Here is a 19749-nt window from a genome sequence, read left to right on the forward strand (position 1 = left end):
ATTTCGACTATGCGTAATGTATGCTTTACGCATGCGCACGTTGAAAGAAATGTTTAATAAAGTAAACAAATAAATATTAAGCTTTTTTTATACATTTTGATACCCTTTAGATCATAATTACTCTTTATTTCATAAATTAAGGTTTCATATTTTTAATTTTAAAATTTCTGCATGCCATCTTACCAGATTTAAACCAATGATCTATAATCCGGAAAAACCGATAATCCGGAATCGCCGAAGTCCCGACGAGTCCGGATTAAAGACTTTTGACTGTATTTACCTGTTCAGCCGATTTGCATAAGCAAAGTTCAGATAATCTGAATGAAAGTGTGTTTCCCAAGGTGAATAAATTATACACTGGCACAACAGACTCACAAGAGCTAATTGAGTAAGTAATAGCATTTGATGTCTTCACTAACGCTTTATAAAAATTAAAATTTATTCCTTGTAATTATGTATGAAAAATATTCATTGTAGTGCAAATTCTTTTCTTAGGCATAAAAGTTTAATTGGATCGCAATCTTTTATGGCAACCACTTCTTTGCTGTTTCTAAATATATAAAGATAATTTATCACTTCATATCTGAAGTCATTCTCTGTCAGTTCTTATTTTGAATAGAAAGAATGGTCTTATGTTCATTTAAAACTAGATATGCAGATCATGTGTGTTAACTTTTAATTACTTATTAATTCCATTTTCATCACAGTTTAGACTTTTGCCAAACTCATTCTTCTTATCTGTGGTATTCATTATCATATATGTATCATCTAAACTTACTTTCTGCATGCATTTCTTGATAGAGAATTTTTGTTTTAGATTTCATCCTCCTGATGCATGTTTATTTGAATTGTTGCGATTCCGTATTCGCCCACCAAAGAATCGAGAGCTTCCTTTGCAGGTGACTATTTTGCATTTTGTGTCTTTGTAAAATTTTTTAAGCTTTTTTTTTTTTTTTTTTTTTTTTTCAACTTTAATATTGCATTAATTATAAAGTTATTATGTTTCTGGCATGAAAGTTTTTAGCAAAAATTTAATATCTGTGATTCTTGATATAATTTTGATACACACATATGCATAGATCAGCTATCAGTCTCAGGTATATACAGGGTGATTAAAAAATATCTGACAAAAATGCAAAAGCAGGTACGTAGAGTGGACCACAATAAGCAAATTTTTTATGGAAGGTATGTTCCAGAATGGCACATGAAAGTTACACAGGGTACAGTTGAGCAGTGGGTGAGAGCGTTCTATTTGGGAAAATTATGATTCCCCGTGTGAATTTTCAGCTGTATGCATCACTATATGTGTGCAGAGCTCATCACCATGCCTTTTATTTTGGGTGTTGCGGAGTGAAATCGAGCAGCTTAAAGGAAATACTCACAGTCTTTGTGCCTAATTTGATTAACTGCTCCATTTTATCTGCAACCTCATAGATGAAATTCATATCACTGAGTTCCACATTTATTTAGTGGTGCATACCATTTGAAATTCACTTGGAAAATGGCAATTTGCACCAGCAGAATGCTTTTAGCTCTGCCCAAGAGTGTAGTATTGCGGAACTCACATTCTTTTACAAAATCAAGTATTTCAGTACACTCTACCTGACTTTACATTTCTATCTAATACAGGGTGTCTCAAAATGTTGTTGCCAAACTTAACATACTAGTCTGTCATTCCATGACAAGCAAGATTTACATAGGAACTTGTGTCCAAAAATGCAAATGGTAACAGCTAGAGGGCAAATGTTTGCAGGCTTAGAGTGGGAAGTCGGATTATTTCAGACAAGGACATTGCAGGAGTACGATGAAACGGTTTACTAACTCAGAACTGGCCGATATGCATTACCCCAAGTAGCAGTACTTGTTGCGGATGTCGTTGCAAAAACGTTGCAATGTGTCTTCTTTAAGACGCTCAGATGTCCGTGAACACCCACTGTTTTGCAACTGTTGCAAAGACGTCTTTATTATGTCATTGCAGATGAGGTTTTTGTCACATATACGCCGTTATTGCATCTTTCGCAGGTGATATTTTGGTTGCGAAAGCATTGTATCACGACATCTTAAAGACACCTAAATGTTCGCCAAATTCCACCTTTTTGCAACAGTTGTGAAAATGTGGTTATTATGTCTCTGTTACATATTGATGTATGCAAAAAATTAACTTAATAATTAATATATTTTTCTTCTTTTTTGAAATTTTGTATTCCTTGTATTTATCTAAAGTTTAAATACTTTTGCCATTTCCTGAAAACCAGAAGATAATACAACTTTTTCTCTTTAGAATAAATATGCATAATTAGTAATAGCCTTAATTATTTTCAGTACTTTAAACTATATTTTTTAAATAATTTAAATTCCAAGTCACGATTATTTAAGATTTCATCATTTTTTCCCCTTAATCCTTTAGTATGTAAGTGAGAATAATTATGAAAGTGGTTATTATAAATATATAACATGAATAGTAGTTTTTAAGTAAATAAAACTCAATCAGACATAAATAAAAGTAAAGATATATACGTGGGTATAAAAAAAAATAGCGTTTCTGATTATAACAACATTATCACATTTATTTCTGTTAAATCTCAGAGACATTGAAAATTGCCCCCGTCATGATAAATTAGGAAGCAGTTCTTAAGGTAGCATAATCAGTATTTTACCTGAATTCAAGTATAAGTTTATTCGCATTTTATACTAAAAAATATAACCATTAACTTCTATATCTCCAAGATATCCAAATGAAACACTGTATAAAGTAGTTAATAAATGTGATCAAAAGTATTTCGTACAAAAATATATCTAAATCTATTAACCAAAGAAAAACTTCCCATATTCATAGCTAAAATGAAATAATAACCTAACAAACAACATACATGACAGCACTATTTAAGAAAAAAAAAATGAACTAGCAGTGTTTGAAAATATAAATAAGCAGAAGGAAAGTAACAGAACTAACATTTCCAATTAATAAAAAATTATTTTTGTTTTTTAAATAGTAAGCAATTAAAAGTGCAATAATTTTGCATTGCAGTACTTACTAATAATGTTCACGTTTTTAACACCATTTCTTTCGATCATATGTTAATGTATTTACTTACTTTTAGTTTCTACATTTTAGAATAGTGGTAGATTACAATGATTATTTCATACACTTTATATAATCAATAACTTTTCCTTTTGTTACTGTACAGAAATAATTTTAATAAATGTAGTGTACGATAGTAAGCTAAGTACGTTAAAAAAAGCTCTTCGTTAAATAGCACGCGATGAAACTTTTTGTTTCTATTTATTATGAATTTCTTTGTTATCGCAAGCACATAAAAGTAAGCAAATAAAATAGTATATACTTAAATTTAATAAAAAATAAAACCTAATTTCCAACATTTTCATTTATTGAGATAATCTAATATACGTACATAATGGCAATATTAAAAAAAACACGAATTACACAGTGTTTGGAAGAATAGATACCAAACGAAAAGTAATAAAACTGCAATTTGCAATGAATAAAAAGTATTTAGTGTTATTTTAATATTACACAATTAAATATCACATAATTATAAATTACAATATTTCATAGTAATGTTAATGTTTCCTTAACACTATTTTTTCAATCATACATTTCATACACTTTAAAATCATTAACCTTTTCTACATACTATGCAAAAGATAACATAATATAGAATGTGCATTGTTATTAATTTTAATGAATTCCTTGTATTTTTCTAATATGTTATTACATATATCTAATTCATCTTCAGCAGTCATATTAAGTACCAGTCCAATAATTTCTTTCTATTTTGAAACTCATGAACTCATGAATCTAACAACCAAAGAAAAACTTCCCATATTCATAGCTAAAATGAAATAATAACCTAACAAACAACATAACAGCTTAAATTGCTGTTGCTTCTGCATGGATTGCATCAGAAATGCCTTAACGTTGTATGTTGTTTTTGGTTTTATATGAATTTATTTTGAGCAACAACACAATAATCGATTAATTTGAATGATATACGATATACCACTTACGACGTTATATCCAAATCACTAATTCGTGTATCCAAATATTGCACCGCTTGGGTCACTGAAGATTGGGAAAACCACCATATAATTTTAATCACTGGTAACACATAAGACACCAAAACAGGAAACTCTTTCACTCTATATGGACTTTAGCAAGCTGCATCCGATATTTTCTTTAAACGATGCATCCAAAATTCAAACTTTTGGTGTGGTCTTGTAAAGCAGATATTCACAAACAAAATAAGCAGAAATTCGGAGTTGCCACGAAGATTTCTCCTCAATTCAAAATAAACTGCCATCACTATATTCTTGTGCATCGCTTTCTTTCTGTATTGAAGCTCTCCAGTATTTAATTCCAACGGTGAATTGCAAAACCATGAATAAAACATTCCTGAAAATAAGATGGAGTCTGAAATTTATTACACAGTTAACTAACGTGTTCGAATTTGGCAGCTAGTCAAAGCACACAAGCCTCGAGCTCAGATGTACGTTTATATAATCACCTACTAAATTAAATGCATGGAATGTCAATCGGTCGAACAGTTGTCAATCAGTGTAACTTTTCAGTGAGTTATACGATTGCATTAAACCTTTTGACAGTTCTGATAATTTAATGGAATCTTTTTAAATGGCTTAGAAGAATTATTTCAACTGAATAGAATTACGAACAATGTTCACAAGGTTATATTTACAAAAAATATTTATCGGGCTCGCTAAAACATTTGTAATGTCAATATCGCCAAATCCCGAGTGTACCGTATACTAGGATTAAACCAAGCATTTTTAAATGCATGGATATGGACAAAAACCTAACAAACAGTTCATCAGAACTTTTATAGGTAATGAATTTCATATTTTTGTTCACAGTTTCTCTAATTTTGATGTCGATATTTATTAGTAATTTATCAAAGCCATTAATTTTGTCGTTTTCCATTAAAAGTGTTAATATTTCTTTCTCCTTTTCCATTAATTTTCCATCAGATATTTTGGACAGCCGTTAAATATGCATGGATATGTAGCGTCTTTTAACATTGGACGTTCTCTCGGATTACTTAAAATCGCCCCATTTATAATCATGAATACATCTTCACGCACGATCATTTCTTTGCGAAAATTGTACTTTTTGCTCTGTATGCGGTAAAAATGTTTCATATTATGTCAGCATATTAATTCAAATAAATTCGTCTTGCTTCAAAAATAAAAAAATCATATTTCAGCTGTAAAATAATTGTTAACATGTGATTTGCATTGATTTCCAAAATATGTTTTTTTTTTAATATATAAAATGCAGAACTTAATAACTTACTTTATAGAGTTGTTTCATTTTTAAATATTTTGCTATAATATATATAAAAAATACTTTAAGTATTAATTATTTTAATGATAATTTAGCACGTATTTTTAGTACTAATTAAATCTAATAACTCAAGTATTTATATTAAATTTATATTTCGTTAACTGAATCTACCTTAGATTAATATATTTAGACGAAATAAAGTAATGAAACATTGCAAAATAAATCTTATGCAGACTTCAGCTTCTTGAAAGGGCAGATTTAGTCTCTTTTCATTCTAAAAGTAACGCTGATGAACTATGAAAAAGATGCTAAAATGGCCACGTCTAAAAGCGGTCATATCATGATGTTTCAGCAATGTCGGCAAATTGCCAAGATGCAACGGCAAATATTTTGCGTCTTCGCAGCGTTGTAAAGCCTTCGTAAAAGTTGCCATGACCACTTTTCAACCTCTCAGACCAGTTTGCAATGTCGTTACAACGTTGCTGTGCTACTTGGGACTTGTATTGTGCCTTGGTCCAGTCACATGGGCACCGAAATTTCCCAACCTAACTTCCTTGGATACCGACCTAACTCCCTTGGATCCCCCCTACCTGTGAGGATACATGAAATCCATTGTATTAAATGGGTTAGTGAAGCATGCGTTGTGGCGAATGGAAGGAATTTTGAACATCTTTTATTTAACTATGTTTTTTAATAAAAATCATATAATTAGGTATATTTTTCATAGTCTTAGGCTTTACTTTCTCCCCCTCTGTGCCTGCGAACTTTGCCCTCTAGCGGTCACCGTCTGCATTTTTGGACACAAGTTCATATGTAAATTTTGTTATGGTATGACAAACAAGCATGTTAAGTTTGGCAACGACCTTTTGAGACACCCTGTATTTGTTAATCACCAAGTATATTGATGGGTGATTTAATACAAAATGTTATGTATTTTTTAATGTGTGTGATGTATCTATATTATCCTGCTGTAATTTTTGACCATTTATCATATTTTTTCCTTTATGAAAGTGATAACTTCAGCTGTATTCTATTAATTTCATTACAATATATTCTTAACAGCAACTAGTTTTTATAATTAAAATATGGTGTAATTAATGCATGTATATTTTACCAAATACAATACAAATTGCATGTACATAGCCAGGCCACCAGCATTTTTTCCCCTTAAACAATTTTTCCTCTACGAATCGGAATAGACAATATAATAACTCGAGAGGAAGCAGGTGGGCCATAAAAATTATTTTTCCACCAGCTAAGATTTCCTCCTTGTCACTTTCAACTATCTGCTAGCTAGGGAATTATTCTATGGACAATTAAAATATGTTGATTGGCATTGGTCATGGCCATACTTTCAGCTCTTGAGTAGTTGTGTGGAGGTATCAGCATTTTTTACCTGATGTAAACAATAAACAAATCCCCAAGGCATTTATTTCAAATGAGATATTGCTTATACTGCTTTTCTTTTATTGGGATAATGCTGGATCTTACTATCAATAGAATTTTCAAGCATGAACTACAAAAGCAGTGCGGAATGGATGCAAAGCACACTCCATTCCTTCACAAATCCTGACAAAAACTTTGTATGAGGAGGCTACCTTATGGGTCAATAAAGCATAGCAATCAGTCCGAGCTGATACAATATCAGCTTTCATTAAATTGGAAGTCATTAAAAAAGAAAATGAAAGTGACGATAGTGACGTTGATAGAAGTGATTTAGAACAGAAAGATGAAATTGCCCTTGATGGTCATCTGTTAAATTTATTTAACTCTGACATCAATTAGTCAGATTTTGAAGGTTTTGTATAAATAAATGTAGTTTCATTTAATTAGAAAAGTCTGTGTATCTAATTTACGTATTATTTTTCAAAATATGGTAATTTATGGCGATAAACGAAGTTTACCAAACCCATAAAAATAATATCTATCAGAAATCATCAGAGTTCATTTTCAGCAAGTTCAAGGTAAGATGTTTCTTCCTTATTTATACATTACTGATTATGTTTACGTTGTAAATGTTATAAAATGTTATCGATGAAGAACATCAATATGGCAGAGAATTACTGAATAAATGAATATTAAGTGCCATGTTTCAGAATGCATTGCTGCGGCGTATATGGCTTATCCCGTGAACTTTCTTTCCTCCCCCCAAGTCAACTATTATGTATGCGGTATATACCTACCCAAAATTACGGTAATTACAAATGATGATCCACATATCAGCTTAGATTAGTGAAAAAATTGTCTTGTTCCTTAACTCTTTGGCTTTTTAAATGCTGTGTAAAAATGACAGGAAGAAATAATTAGAACGAGAAAATCTGTTGCATATTTCATAAATAAATCCGTCTGAAGTTTGCTTGCATGTTTGTGCTGTTAGTCGTGTCTGAGGTAGTCAAACTATATAGTGTTTCTGGTAGGGAAGCAAAACCTTCAGATGCCAGTCCGCAGGGTGTACTGTATCAAAGTTCAGCTAAATCTTAAGCAGACAGCCTTTGTGTACTTGGTCATACTTTAAAAATCCCACCTGTATCTGATTAAATGAACACATATTTTGACTGCCAGTCCCCCCCCCTCCTTTAAGACTGTAATATTGTACTAAATTTTGTAACAGCTAAAATCCATCATTTTATGGTTGGTTATTTCAGAAAGGTCAAGCAACTATGAATAATCATAAAATTTTCTTAACTCAAATATAAATAAGCTTTCAGATTTGTCGCTTAACTTTAAAAAAGAAGATTGAGTTCATACATCATTGAAGGTTTTCTTTATTTCAGAGCAAACAATTATATGTGTGTCACAATGTTTTATTTATTATATTTAAAAGGAATAACTTTTACAGGTCAGAGTTTTTATGACTGTCAGCAATACCAGAGTGGAAATTAGATCTGATATATTGGTTCCAGGTTACAGCAGTAGAAAACAGGGTCAGGTCCCATGTGAAAACATTCAGATACGTTTTCCTGTACCTGAATGTTGGATTTATTTATTTCGCACTGAAAAGCACTTTCGTTATGGTTCTAAAAAATCAGCTGCAAGAAGACCAGGGAAAATAAAGGTTTGTTAAAGTTTTGTTAATTTATTTTTAAATAGGCTGTATAGAATATTTATTTTGAGCTCATAATTTATTGAATAATGCTAAAAAATATGAAGTAAAATTGAAATTTAAAAGGAAGTGATTACATAATTAGACAGATAGTGTTTTTGCATATTAATCTGCTCCTCTAGAAATGCTTTAATAATTTTTTTTAAAAAAAACTGTCTTCTAAATCACTTTATCACTGTAGATGGGCAGTTAGAAATGTATAATACAGTCAACCTTCATTAACCTCTCATGGGCTTGGACAACTTCAGAACTATGCGAAATTTAGATACAAAAATTTTGCAGAAAGGCAGAAAAATAGCTTTAGTTACTGATACTTGCATCACTCACTCCAGAATAAGCAGTAGAAGTCTTAAATAAATGGTTTACCTTCCACCAAATGTGACTAATGGACTCCTGTGAACCTGTGGATTATTTAGAATTTTAAACTATAGAAAACTTCTCGTGAAATATTTTATAACTGCCTTGGCAACTTATCATCCTTGTTTGTTTTTTTATCTGGCTTAGGCTATCAACTGAACATCACTTTTGACTGGACTGCTGAGGTAACAGTTTAACAATGGGTTGACTATATAATATCTGTTTATATAGTCAGGCACTGTTTTAGGATACGCCAAAAATTCTTTGGAAACCTTAATTTGCAAGTATATTTTATATATGACTATGTTTTATTCATAATTTTTAATAGGTGATATGAAAGGCTAAAAAGAAATGAAGCAAACTTAATATTTGAAAAATTTGTCAGAGTACAAGAAAAAATCATCTTGCTGTGGAAAGGTGTTTCATTCTACCATCATGTTCATGCGACTGTAAATGTTTATCACAGATGAGATACAGAAGAGAAAACGTTTTACCCTGGCTGAAGTTCAGCAAGTTAGCTGCTGTTATGTAAACATAAATAAGAAATTAATCAAGCACAGATATAAGTAAACATGAAAACTTCAAATTATAGGTTACAAATCTTTCAATAAATACATGGAGGAAATGCTTTCAGAGATAAACAACTGCAGTTTATATAAAAAACTGAAGCTGAACAATTTATTTTTATGATAACCTATGTGAGTAAGCAATGCAATCATGAACATAAAGTGGAAACAATTTGATTGATACTCAAAGCATAAGATTGTAAATTTGATTAAAAACTGAAGCATGAAAGAAAAGTTATAATGAAAATGTACTAAATTATGCTAAAAAGTTTTACTTTGCTGTAAATAAATGTACTCATTTTCTCCTCTAAGTTTATCCTCAAGGATTCGTCAGCTAATTTTGACTGACATCATAGCTCTGAATGTTTAGAATCAGCCATATTTTTTCAAACCATCTGAATGGTGAATGTTACACCACTTTTCTTGTAAATATTATGAAAGTGTTAATTCAAATAAAATTTATTCTTTCCATAATCATACATCTTTTTAAACATGGTAAAGATCAAGAATTAAAAAAAAAACTAAAGTTTTTGCTAGAGGAAATATTTGCACAATGCATTTATTGTATGACAGCTTGGGGGTTTTCATCAGTTTTCTTATCTTATGCTACATTATTCAGAATACTGTTTCAAAAAATGCTTAAAAATGTCAGAAGGCAAGGGCATAATTAATGCAAGCATTTGTTTACTTTTATGCACCATCGTCAAATGTTTTGAGATGATTAACACATTTCTGTAGTATTTGCTTGAAATAAATGGTAATCAAGAGATGCTATCATGAGAGCATCTCTCAGCTAATGAACAAGTGGCACTTTGATTTAAAATATGCATGTGAAGGTGGGTAACTTGCTTACTGTACATGTGAGTTTATAGTTTTCATTGTTTTTAGAAGCTGATAATAATTCATCCTTTCATCTTCACCAGGTCCACTCTGTCTTTGCTTCATAAAACATATGCTTTTGCTGCTGTTTTTGAGTGAGATTTTCTTATAATACTCACTTTTTTCCAGCTGTAACTTCCCATCCAGAAAAAGGTCATTTTTATAATCTAAGTGGAGAGTTTGAACAAATGGGTACATAATGAAGTGCATATTATAATTACTGAAAAAAAGGACTTTTCTTCCTATATTTATCTAAAATTTATCTGGCCTTATAATCAGGTAGTTTAATAAGAGGAAGGTGCTTAATTGTTATACTATACAGAAGAATTTCATTGTGTAAATACTAAATAACTGCATAGGTAAATTACCATATATATAAACTGCACAACTCCTGCTAATTATAATAGTGATATCTAGTTAAGTGGTTTCAGTTTTTTTTTTAAATATTAAACCCTTTTTTTTTTATTCCATGCATGTCTGAACACACATAGCTAATAATGTGTCTGATTTGTCTTCCTGTACAATAGTAAAATATTGCATTTTCAGAAACAAATGAATTCTAATTGGAACCTTGCTCTCGTTAAATATTCACATACATTTTTAAAATTATCCTAAAATCCAAGGAGAATCCTATTTTCAAATAAATGCGATAATTGCACTATTCCATTTTGATGCCATTTAAGTGTTAAAAAGAAGGGAAAAGCACTGGTTAAAATGATGATGAAAATAATAGTCTATCATATTCCATTTTGATGCCTATCTTAATATACATTTTAGCATTCAAAAGAAAGGAAAAGCACTGGTTTAAAATGATAATGAAAATAAAAATCCATCTTAAAATAAATAACAATAATCTAGCCTGTTATCAGATAAATACAGTATTCCAGCTATTTGCCTTCCACACGGCATATAGTTAATAGAAGGGAAAATTTGACCTAACTGTGCCTGGTGTTTCTGCAGTTTTAACTAATACTTGCTGTTGATTTTTTATTTAAGCCTTTATTGTCAACATGTGAGAGATTTGTCTCATCATTAAGTATCCTGTAAATCAAAATGATGATTTTTGATATATCCTTATTTCAGTTATCACAGATTTCAGTTACATTCCATTAACATTGCTTGTTGCTTAGTTGTCTAGTTTTCCTTATGAAATGTGTAAAGCAGACCATGTAAATATTTTTCACTTTCACTTTTTTTCTTTTAATGATGACAGCAAATACATATCTGCTTGAGTCACGGTTACCATACTACAATATATTGTATTATGCACCTGTAATTATCTGAGCTAAATTTCAGTTTATATGTAAATGAGTATTTTGGTTTTTGTGTATGTAAGATTTAAGAAAAACTTGTAAATCAAAATAATAACTTTAATTTGCAATAGTCCTTTAACCCTCTATTTTAATTTGTCTGTTTCCTTTTTCTGACCTAAAATTAGTTACTTATAATAAATCTCTCTAACATGCCTCATTTCAAAATTAATCCATACCATATGATTCTTGCGTAACAAAAAATAATACAGGCACTTGTATAAATGCTTCAGCCACTAAGATTTCAGTTTCAGAATCAAAACTTTTTAACAGTAGATGGGGAGACTGTTAAATGAAAGTTAATCATTCTGAACCCAACTTTCATCTTGGATACATCAGATTACTGCTCTTGCTTGCTGTCATGCCAACACCTACTTGTCTTTAATCAATTGTATTGTCATAAGCTGTAGGAAAGACAAAAATTGCAATCAAGAATAGGCACATAGATTATGCCTTGCTATGATGTGTAATTCATATTCAGATTGTGCTTCTCAAGAATAAAATTGGCTACAATGACTGCAAACATCTGGACTGTGACTACTTATTATTTACAATTTTTAGTCAACAGGATTAAAATGAACCTGTGTCATGCCTACAGATTTTTTCTTCTGTGCTCATCATTCATGTTCTAAACTTCTAACATTCAGCCAAAAAAATATAGTATTGTTCTCAATTTAGCATATCTAATTCGGATTTTCCCTCCCTTTTATCACTTCAAATTCTTGCTTGCATAACAAGTTCACTGGCACATCGAGATATGAAGAAAGTATGCTGTATCGTTCTGGTTACTAAATAGTACTTTTAAAGAACGTGGTGTTTCAGTGCTTCAGAATTTCTATTAATCTGTAGTAATTTAATGAGTGTTTAATAGAATCAGCATTCCAGTACCTAAAAGTTATCAGTCTTAAGTGTTCATAGATCCTTTCATTTATTCTGTAGTATACTTCCGAAACATTTATTTTTAATTTCCAAGATTTGATTTATGTTCCAGAAAATGTTTAGGCATTAAAAGAATGAGAACATATTGCTTCTCCATTCTCAGTGTCAATTAAATCACATTCTTTTTCAACATTGATTAAATATGCTCCATGTATCATACCAAAACACAAAATATCTTCAAGTGAATCAAACTGCATTTATTGCCAGTAAAACAAAATTGAATTATCTGCAATAACATTAAATTAAGTTCTTGCATTTCAAATCTTCATATTTTGATTTGGTGTGCTGTTGAAACACAATTTGTTTTAAACAATTGACATAATCATCCTAATATTTTTATTTAATGGTTTGACATTTATTTATTAATTTTTTGGTTCATTTTATATTTTCCTAGTAGTGTATGCCCAAAAGATTTTTCACAAAGTAACATATTAATTAATTCATGAAGCTAGAAAGGTTTTTAATAAATAACTGCACAATATATAATGCTGTTTTTATGAAAATATTCAAAACTTTATGTTACCAGAAATTTAAATTTAAAGTTTCATTGTATAGATTCATTTTTTTCTTTTTCTTTTTAAATTTTTAGTCTGTTGAAATTTAATGTGGTAATAATTACCGTATATACAGCATATAACACTCACTTTTAACACAAAAATAAGATTGAAATTTACAGGTTCACATTATACACCAGATACAAAAATGCTACATTTAAAAATAAGGGAAAAGGAGCATAAAAATTTTTTATTTCTACATGTACCTAAATGGCGATTTTATAAGGACCCAGTTTGCAACAGTTCAAGGATAGGTCATTTCTTTTACACCTTTCCGCAAAGCATATTCATTCTTTTGCATATTAATTATTGTGATATCATTTTTCTTCCACTTATGTATGGAGCTTTCACCAATGCTGAACATCTTTGCTATATAGCATGATTTCCATTTTCTTTCACAAATTGAAAATGATTATGCATTTGAGACCAGCACTATGTTTGTTTTGTTTGGCAGAAACTATATTTACTACTAAAAGAAACACTACACAATACTAAAGCAAATGCGATTTATTAAAGCCTTCAATGTTCATTTCAAAATCACAGCTTCAAATGGCTGCAGAAAGAGAAAGCATCTAATTCATAATTCTGCAGATTCATCCGAATCAGAAGTACATTCGTATATTATTTCCCGCTATTCTTAAAACCAATCCTAAAATATTCTTGTGCACAGCTGCACTGAATACCACCCCTCTTTGCAGAATTATTTATTCCCTCAAGCTTACCCCCCCCCCATATACATATCGTTCTCCATATTGCTTTTCAATAGTATATCATTGTTTGAAAGCCTGTGACAAATCTTTGAATGGCTTCAAAAGATAGCAACATCGCATATGCATCTTGAAATTTCTTCATAGCGAAAAGGGGGCACGTTATACGGCGAATGCAACTAAAAATTAAAAAATATAGTTTGAAATTACAGGTGTTCATACAGTATATTTCTGAATTATTTTGAGAATGAGGTAAATGTGAAAAATGAATGAAAGAATTTTGATTAATATTGTAGAAAAACATACAAGAACTTTTTTTAGTGTTAATATAGAAAATGTTTAATGTTGTGATGCTGAATACTGTTATGAATAAAAAGTATTTTAAAAATTTAAATCTTAATTTGCTGAAGCATTTTATTAGCATTGTGCAGGAATTGTGGATTAATTTTGAAATGATGCAGTTTAACTATCCGAGGGTTATGAATATAAAATTCCATACAGCGGTATGGCTGTTAAGTCATTACACAGGGCAAATATCTGATGGATCCAATTTTTCGTTGGATGTATGGTGGTAGAATAGGAATCGGTGAAAAGTCACAGTCATTGTGGGAAACTTAAGGGTTCCAAGAGCAGAAACACTTGGAGATTAGAGATATTAATAAATTTATTTAAATTGCATCATTTCAGTTATTACTTTTAAGAGAGGAAGAGGAAATAGCCAAGTTGAAGAGTTAAGGGACTATAGCATAAGGGACTAATTTTTTTTTTTTTTTTTTTTTAAAGTTTAATACATATACTCATGTTTTGCTGTTGCCAGCTTGATAACATCTGCTGCTTCAAATGCATTTCAAAATTCTATATGGTACTGATGCAGTTTTTTAAGGAATGGGTGCTTACTGCACCATATTATCTGTGTTTCAATCAAAAATGTTTGCCAGTAAAAGTAATTAAACTGACCATGATTTGTAAGTATCTAAGTCTCCTTTTCTAAATCATCACATAATGATTCTAGTTTATTTTCTGCTTAAAATACATTCACATCACACTGGACTATGCCGTCATCATCGTCATGCTCTCACTAACGTCCTTCTGCGAGTGATTGCGCAGTTCAGTCTGTCATAGCACTCAGGATTCAAAGGTCCTTTTTCCTACGGCTTGGCTCTATGTCTACTCGATGACACATTCCCATAACTGCTCATCCGATTCTGACAGAATGTGGCCTCGCATTCTCGTAGTACCACCATCTACATCTAGGGATCTGAAAAATAAAACTAGAAAAAAAATTTTTTTTTAGTTAGTATTGAGGGAAAAGTCGTCTTAAATGGTTTATTTCAGCCATCTTCCCTCATCATCTTAACATCTTCAGAAATAATGGCGTTATCTCTTCTTCAATGCTCTTTCAGTGTTCGTTCATCTTGAACAGTCTATCTGAACACGTCTTCCTTTGATTTTGTCTGGATTCGTCTCCGCACATACGTCTTCTTAAACATCATCTGAATACATCTTCTGAATGTTTCTTCTTAGATACTGTCTGGATACGCCTTCTGAATGCGTGCTCAGTTGTTTATGGATCCGCTCGGTCATCAGTATTGATAAAACTAGATCCTGTTCACCACCAAGCTCTGCGGGTTTGTTTTGGAGCTTTTAGGACATCTCCTGTCCAGAGCCTGTATGTTGACTTTAACGAACCATCACTTTATCTGAGGCATGAGCAGTTATCCCTTTAGCAGTATTTTAAAATTTTATCGCAATTTGAACATCCTAATAAACTGTATTTACTTGATAATGTGTGTAGCACTTTATTTGAAACATGTCCATCCTGTGTGCCTAACTTTCCTTTAAGAGTTCGCCCTATCATTGAGGAACTCTCCCACCTTGGGAGAATGCACGGATCCCGCTTCTTAATGTTTTCAATTATCACGTGAAGGCAAGCACTAATGACATCATTTACAGATAACTCTTTACTGAGCACAGGCATAAATATAGCAGTTACAGTATATACAGATGGATTTAAGTCAAATGATCATGCCAGGATGGCATTTGTAATTAAAAATCACATGGAGGGCAGGCGCTTGCACCATGTTTTCTCTGTCTTAACATCTGAACTGCAATATATTATATTCTTTTTTACATCTCAAAGCTCTGTCACAAAAAGTTCATAGTTTATGCAGACTCCTAAATCATAGTTTATACGGACTTAAATTGTTAGAAGGTTTTCCCAACCTTCAAAATCTAGCAATAGTGGATGTTCTGAAAATTCATATAAACTTCTTAACGAGTCATGGATATGAAATCCTGTACTGCTGGGTTCCTTGGTATGCAGGAATAAAGGGGTATGAGCTGGCAGACATAACAGCATAATGTGCTGTTGAATTGTCCAATCGCCTCATCCCTTTTAGAGACATCTGTTGTGTTGTCAAAGAGAAGATCCGAAAGAAATGGCAGCAACTTTGGGATGTTCAGCGTGAAAACAAGTTGAGAAATGTAAAGCTTAGAATTGAGCATTGGGATTTTACTAGAAATCGTAAGGAGGAAGTTCATTTGACTCGCCTCAGAATTGGTCACACTAGAGTGACACATAACTACCTTTTGAAAGCTGAGAATGAGCCAGGCCGTCATATTTTAATTGAGTGTCCATGCTTAAATAGTCTTCTTCATAAAATATTTCAATAGCTGTGACTTACTTCTCAACCGTTTAATCGGAAGAGAGGTCAATTGCAATTTATTTTATTATTTAAGAGATGGCTTTTATTATTTAATGTAATCTGTTCTGAAGATTGTCTATTGTATTTTAATATGTGCTTTCACCTGGTTTTTTATATGACTTCATCCTCTGGATTTAATACATTTGTCTGCCTTTTTTTATTAATAAATTTTTGATTTCATCATCAAATTAGATCATCCTACCTCGTGTTTGGCATTATATAATATCCGTGTGCCCAAAATCTCTTCTCTCATTCACATCACAAGTTCATTAAAACAACAAAAGGAGGAAAAGTGCACACATTATAAAAATAGTTCCTGTACTAATAGCAAATTAAAAAGAAAATATTACTTAAGTTTTATAATTGTAATGTGTTCATTAAATCAGTTTCAACATAGAGAAGTCTATTTTGTATAATACTGACATTTTTTAATAGGGCTTGGAACGAATAATAGGTGCAGCTCAGAATCTTGATACAAGTCTCATAGAAGTATCAGCTGGTCAAGCAAAGTATGAACATGTCTTCCATGCTGTGGTTTGGCGTATTCCTCGCCTTCCAAAAGAAGGACAAGGTAATTTTTTGTCAGTGTCAAAACTATTGAAAATCATTCTGAATTACTAATTTGTAAATATGATGCCCACTCTGAATTTCTACAGTGTTTTATTTATTTGTTTCCATTTGCCATTTTAAAATGAAAATATTTTTAGGAGCATATACACAGCAACTGTTCCTGCTTCGTACAGAACTGACATCATTTGACCAAATACCTGAAGCGTTTGAACAGTATGTAGATGTTGAATTTACTATGCCTGCTACATATGTATCCCACACAACTGTTCGTTCTGTATCTGTGACTAATCCTATACCACCTGAAAAATATGTGCGTTATATCTCTAAGCATGAATATAAGGTAGAGATCGATTTCAAAAAAAGCTCTGATGAAATTGATGGTTTGATGGCACCTAATGTAAATGTACCTGTTACTACTACACCAGTTGTACAAGAAAGCATTGAAGATGAAGAAAAAGATGATGACAGTGGTTAAATATTCCATTTTTGAGAGCTTGTCACAGCATGCAAATAAGATATGTGGTGTAATTGGTTTATTCCTGTTCATGTGTAGTATATCAATGTAATATATTGCATATTTGCGGACCAGATATTTATGTTAAATGGAAGAAAATGGCTCTGACATCTTGGGTAAAACAATAAATGTTAAAACTGCTGATTAAACATGAAAATTATGTTTGTTGTACATTGAAATGTTTTTGAAATTATATTATAGTTGGATTGTTAGTAATGTGTCTGACCAGTGCGTGTACAAGCTGTCTAAATGTTTCCTCTGGAATTAGTTTCTGATAAAATACTCCATAAAATAACTGCTTTTCCATGTTATCTCACTTTGTCTACAGTAAGTGTTAAAATTTTATTTTCAAAAATACAGTAGAAATTATATATTACTTTTATCTTTTTTTAATTCGAAGCCATTTCTAACAAATACTTTCCCTCAATATTAATCCATCTGAAGCTGAAGTCTTTATTATGCAATGATTCTTACGAGCTGGAACTTTTCTGTTTTGAAACAATACAGCCAACAATGCATTAGATGCATTTTTGACTTTATTGGATAAGATAGATGAATGGAGCATTGTCAGCTTTAAATGGGTTAACACACTATTTAATATTTAAAGGAGAACGAAAGCACTGTAGTTTATAAAGACAATGTAATAAAATATTAAATATTTTATGTAATGGTGAAAAGCTGTTTGAAATATTGTAGTAGTATAATTACAATGTACTTAACATTTTTGCTTTACTTTCCACAATTGGAAACGAAATTCCACAAATTTATTTTAATATACAACTATTAGTAAATAAATAATTTTGTACTCTAAGTTTTAAAGTAATTTATGTATTTTATATTTCAGAGTAGTAAAATTCTTTGACTATTTTAATAAGTTATCAAATTTAATATTGGTGAATTTTTAAATATGATAGAATTATTAAAAAGTATTAATTTTACTGATATCAGATGTAGCATGTACTGCAGTCAGAGCTAAGTGATGATATATATGAAAAATAAAACCTAACATTAATTAAACCTGTTAATATTTATTAAAATTAATTAGTAAGAACTTAAACATTTTAAGTTTTGTATTCCAAAATAAATAAAAATTACTTTTGTAACACACAAAAACCTAATTTTGTTTCATCATACACATTTTTTGTAATTTCATTTCTCATATTTTGTGTGATCAATTTAAAATATTCATGACTAGAATAGATTCAATAATTTTCATGTAGAAAAGATATGTAAAAGATAAACATATTTTACTTTTATTCATGCTGTCTAATAAATACATACTATAATAAATATCTTAGGTGTCACTTCTTTTCTTTATTCCTTCATTTAGCATGACATCATGAACTGCAGAATTCATTTTTTGAGTCAGCCAATGTTCTTTTGACCAGTTATATCTGCAAAATGCCCTAGGGAGAAATTGTCTATAGTCAGTATTGTATTATTTGTATTTTTTTAAAATATGTAGATAATTTGCAAAAACTGGATATGCATTTTTCATAAATGCAAATAAGCATTAATAAAAAATGCATATCCACTCTTTGTATTGATTGTCATAAATGATGAAAAGAAACGGGATTTGAAATTCTTGAAATGCAACAAACAGGTTTATGTTCTCGATTGGTAAAATCTCAAATGATACTTGAAGCCATTGGTCATCAAGTGACAAAACCCTGGTACTCATACTGGCTTCAAATTCCCATAACTTGAACAACTGCATGGGAATTTCACCATACGTAATGTAAATAAAAACTAATTTCAGTTTGAAAGTTCTTCACTAGCTAGCAGATTGCATTTGAATGCTTTATTTGAAGTAAGTAAAATCATTTAAATCATCTACAGACATTTAGATCTCTCAAAGTTCCCTAACAAAAGGTACAAAAAGACCTAGCATTAACATTATTAATATTAGACCTAGCATGACTTAGATACATTAGATTATGGTAAAAACTAACCTGAAACTGCCTAAGAAAAGGGATGCCTTCAGATCTAAGTACAACTGGCTTGTATTCATGTTAAAGATATGGGGAAAACCATGGGAAGGCTCAGACATCTCCTTCATTATTTCAGTTTGAGAAGATGAATCAATGTACAGGGTAAGTCAAAATGATTTCTCCAATTTCATAGGTGTACTATACAAAATGTAATATGTATTCATTAAAAATGTACATATATGCGGAGGTAATAAAAGCAAGTTTTTAATAGATGTCACTGGGAGTCCAAAATTT

The 19749-nt window shown here is 30.9% G+C and overlaps 1 protein-coding gene across 1 annotated transcript in view; it reads left to right on the forward strand.

The window, feature by feature from the left end:
* The window catches only part of stnB (stoned B), an 87494-nt gene extending 68563 nt beyond the window's left edge, over positions 1 to 18931 (forward strand). Inside the window, exons 6-9 of the mRNA XM_085808744.1 lie at positions 818 to 899; positions 8160 to 8375; positions 16876 to 17011; positions 17148 to 18931. Of these exons, the coding sequence (XP_085664870.1) occupies positions 818 to 899; positions 8160 to 8375; positions 16876 to 17011; positions 17148 to 17485 (772 nt within the window). The 3' untranslated portion in view covers positions 17486 to 18931. The remainder of the gene's footprint in view (positions 1 to 817; positions 900 to 8159; positions 8376 to 16875; positions 17012 to 17147) is intronic.
* The last annotated feature ends 818 nt before the right edge of the window (positions 18932 to 19749 follow it).

The sequence above is a fragment of the Stegodyphus dumicola genome, chromosome X2 (genome assembly GCF_044657685.1).
Source record: "Stegodyphus dumicola isolate Sdum_Otavi_A_Nest chromosome X2, ASM4465768v1".
NCBI classification, from domain to species: Eukaryota; Metazoa; Arthropoda; class Arachnida; order Araneae; family Eresidae; genus Stegodyphus; species Stegodyphus dumicola.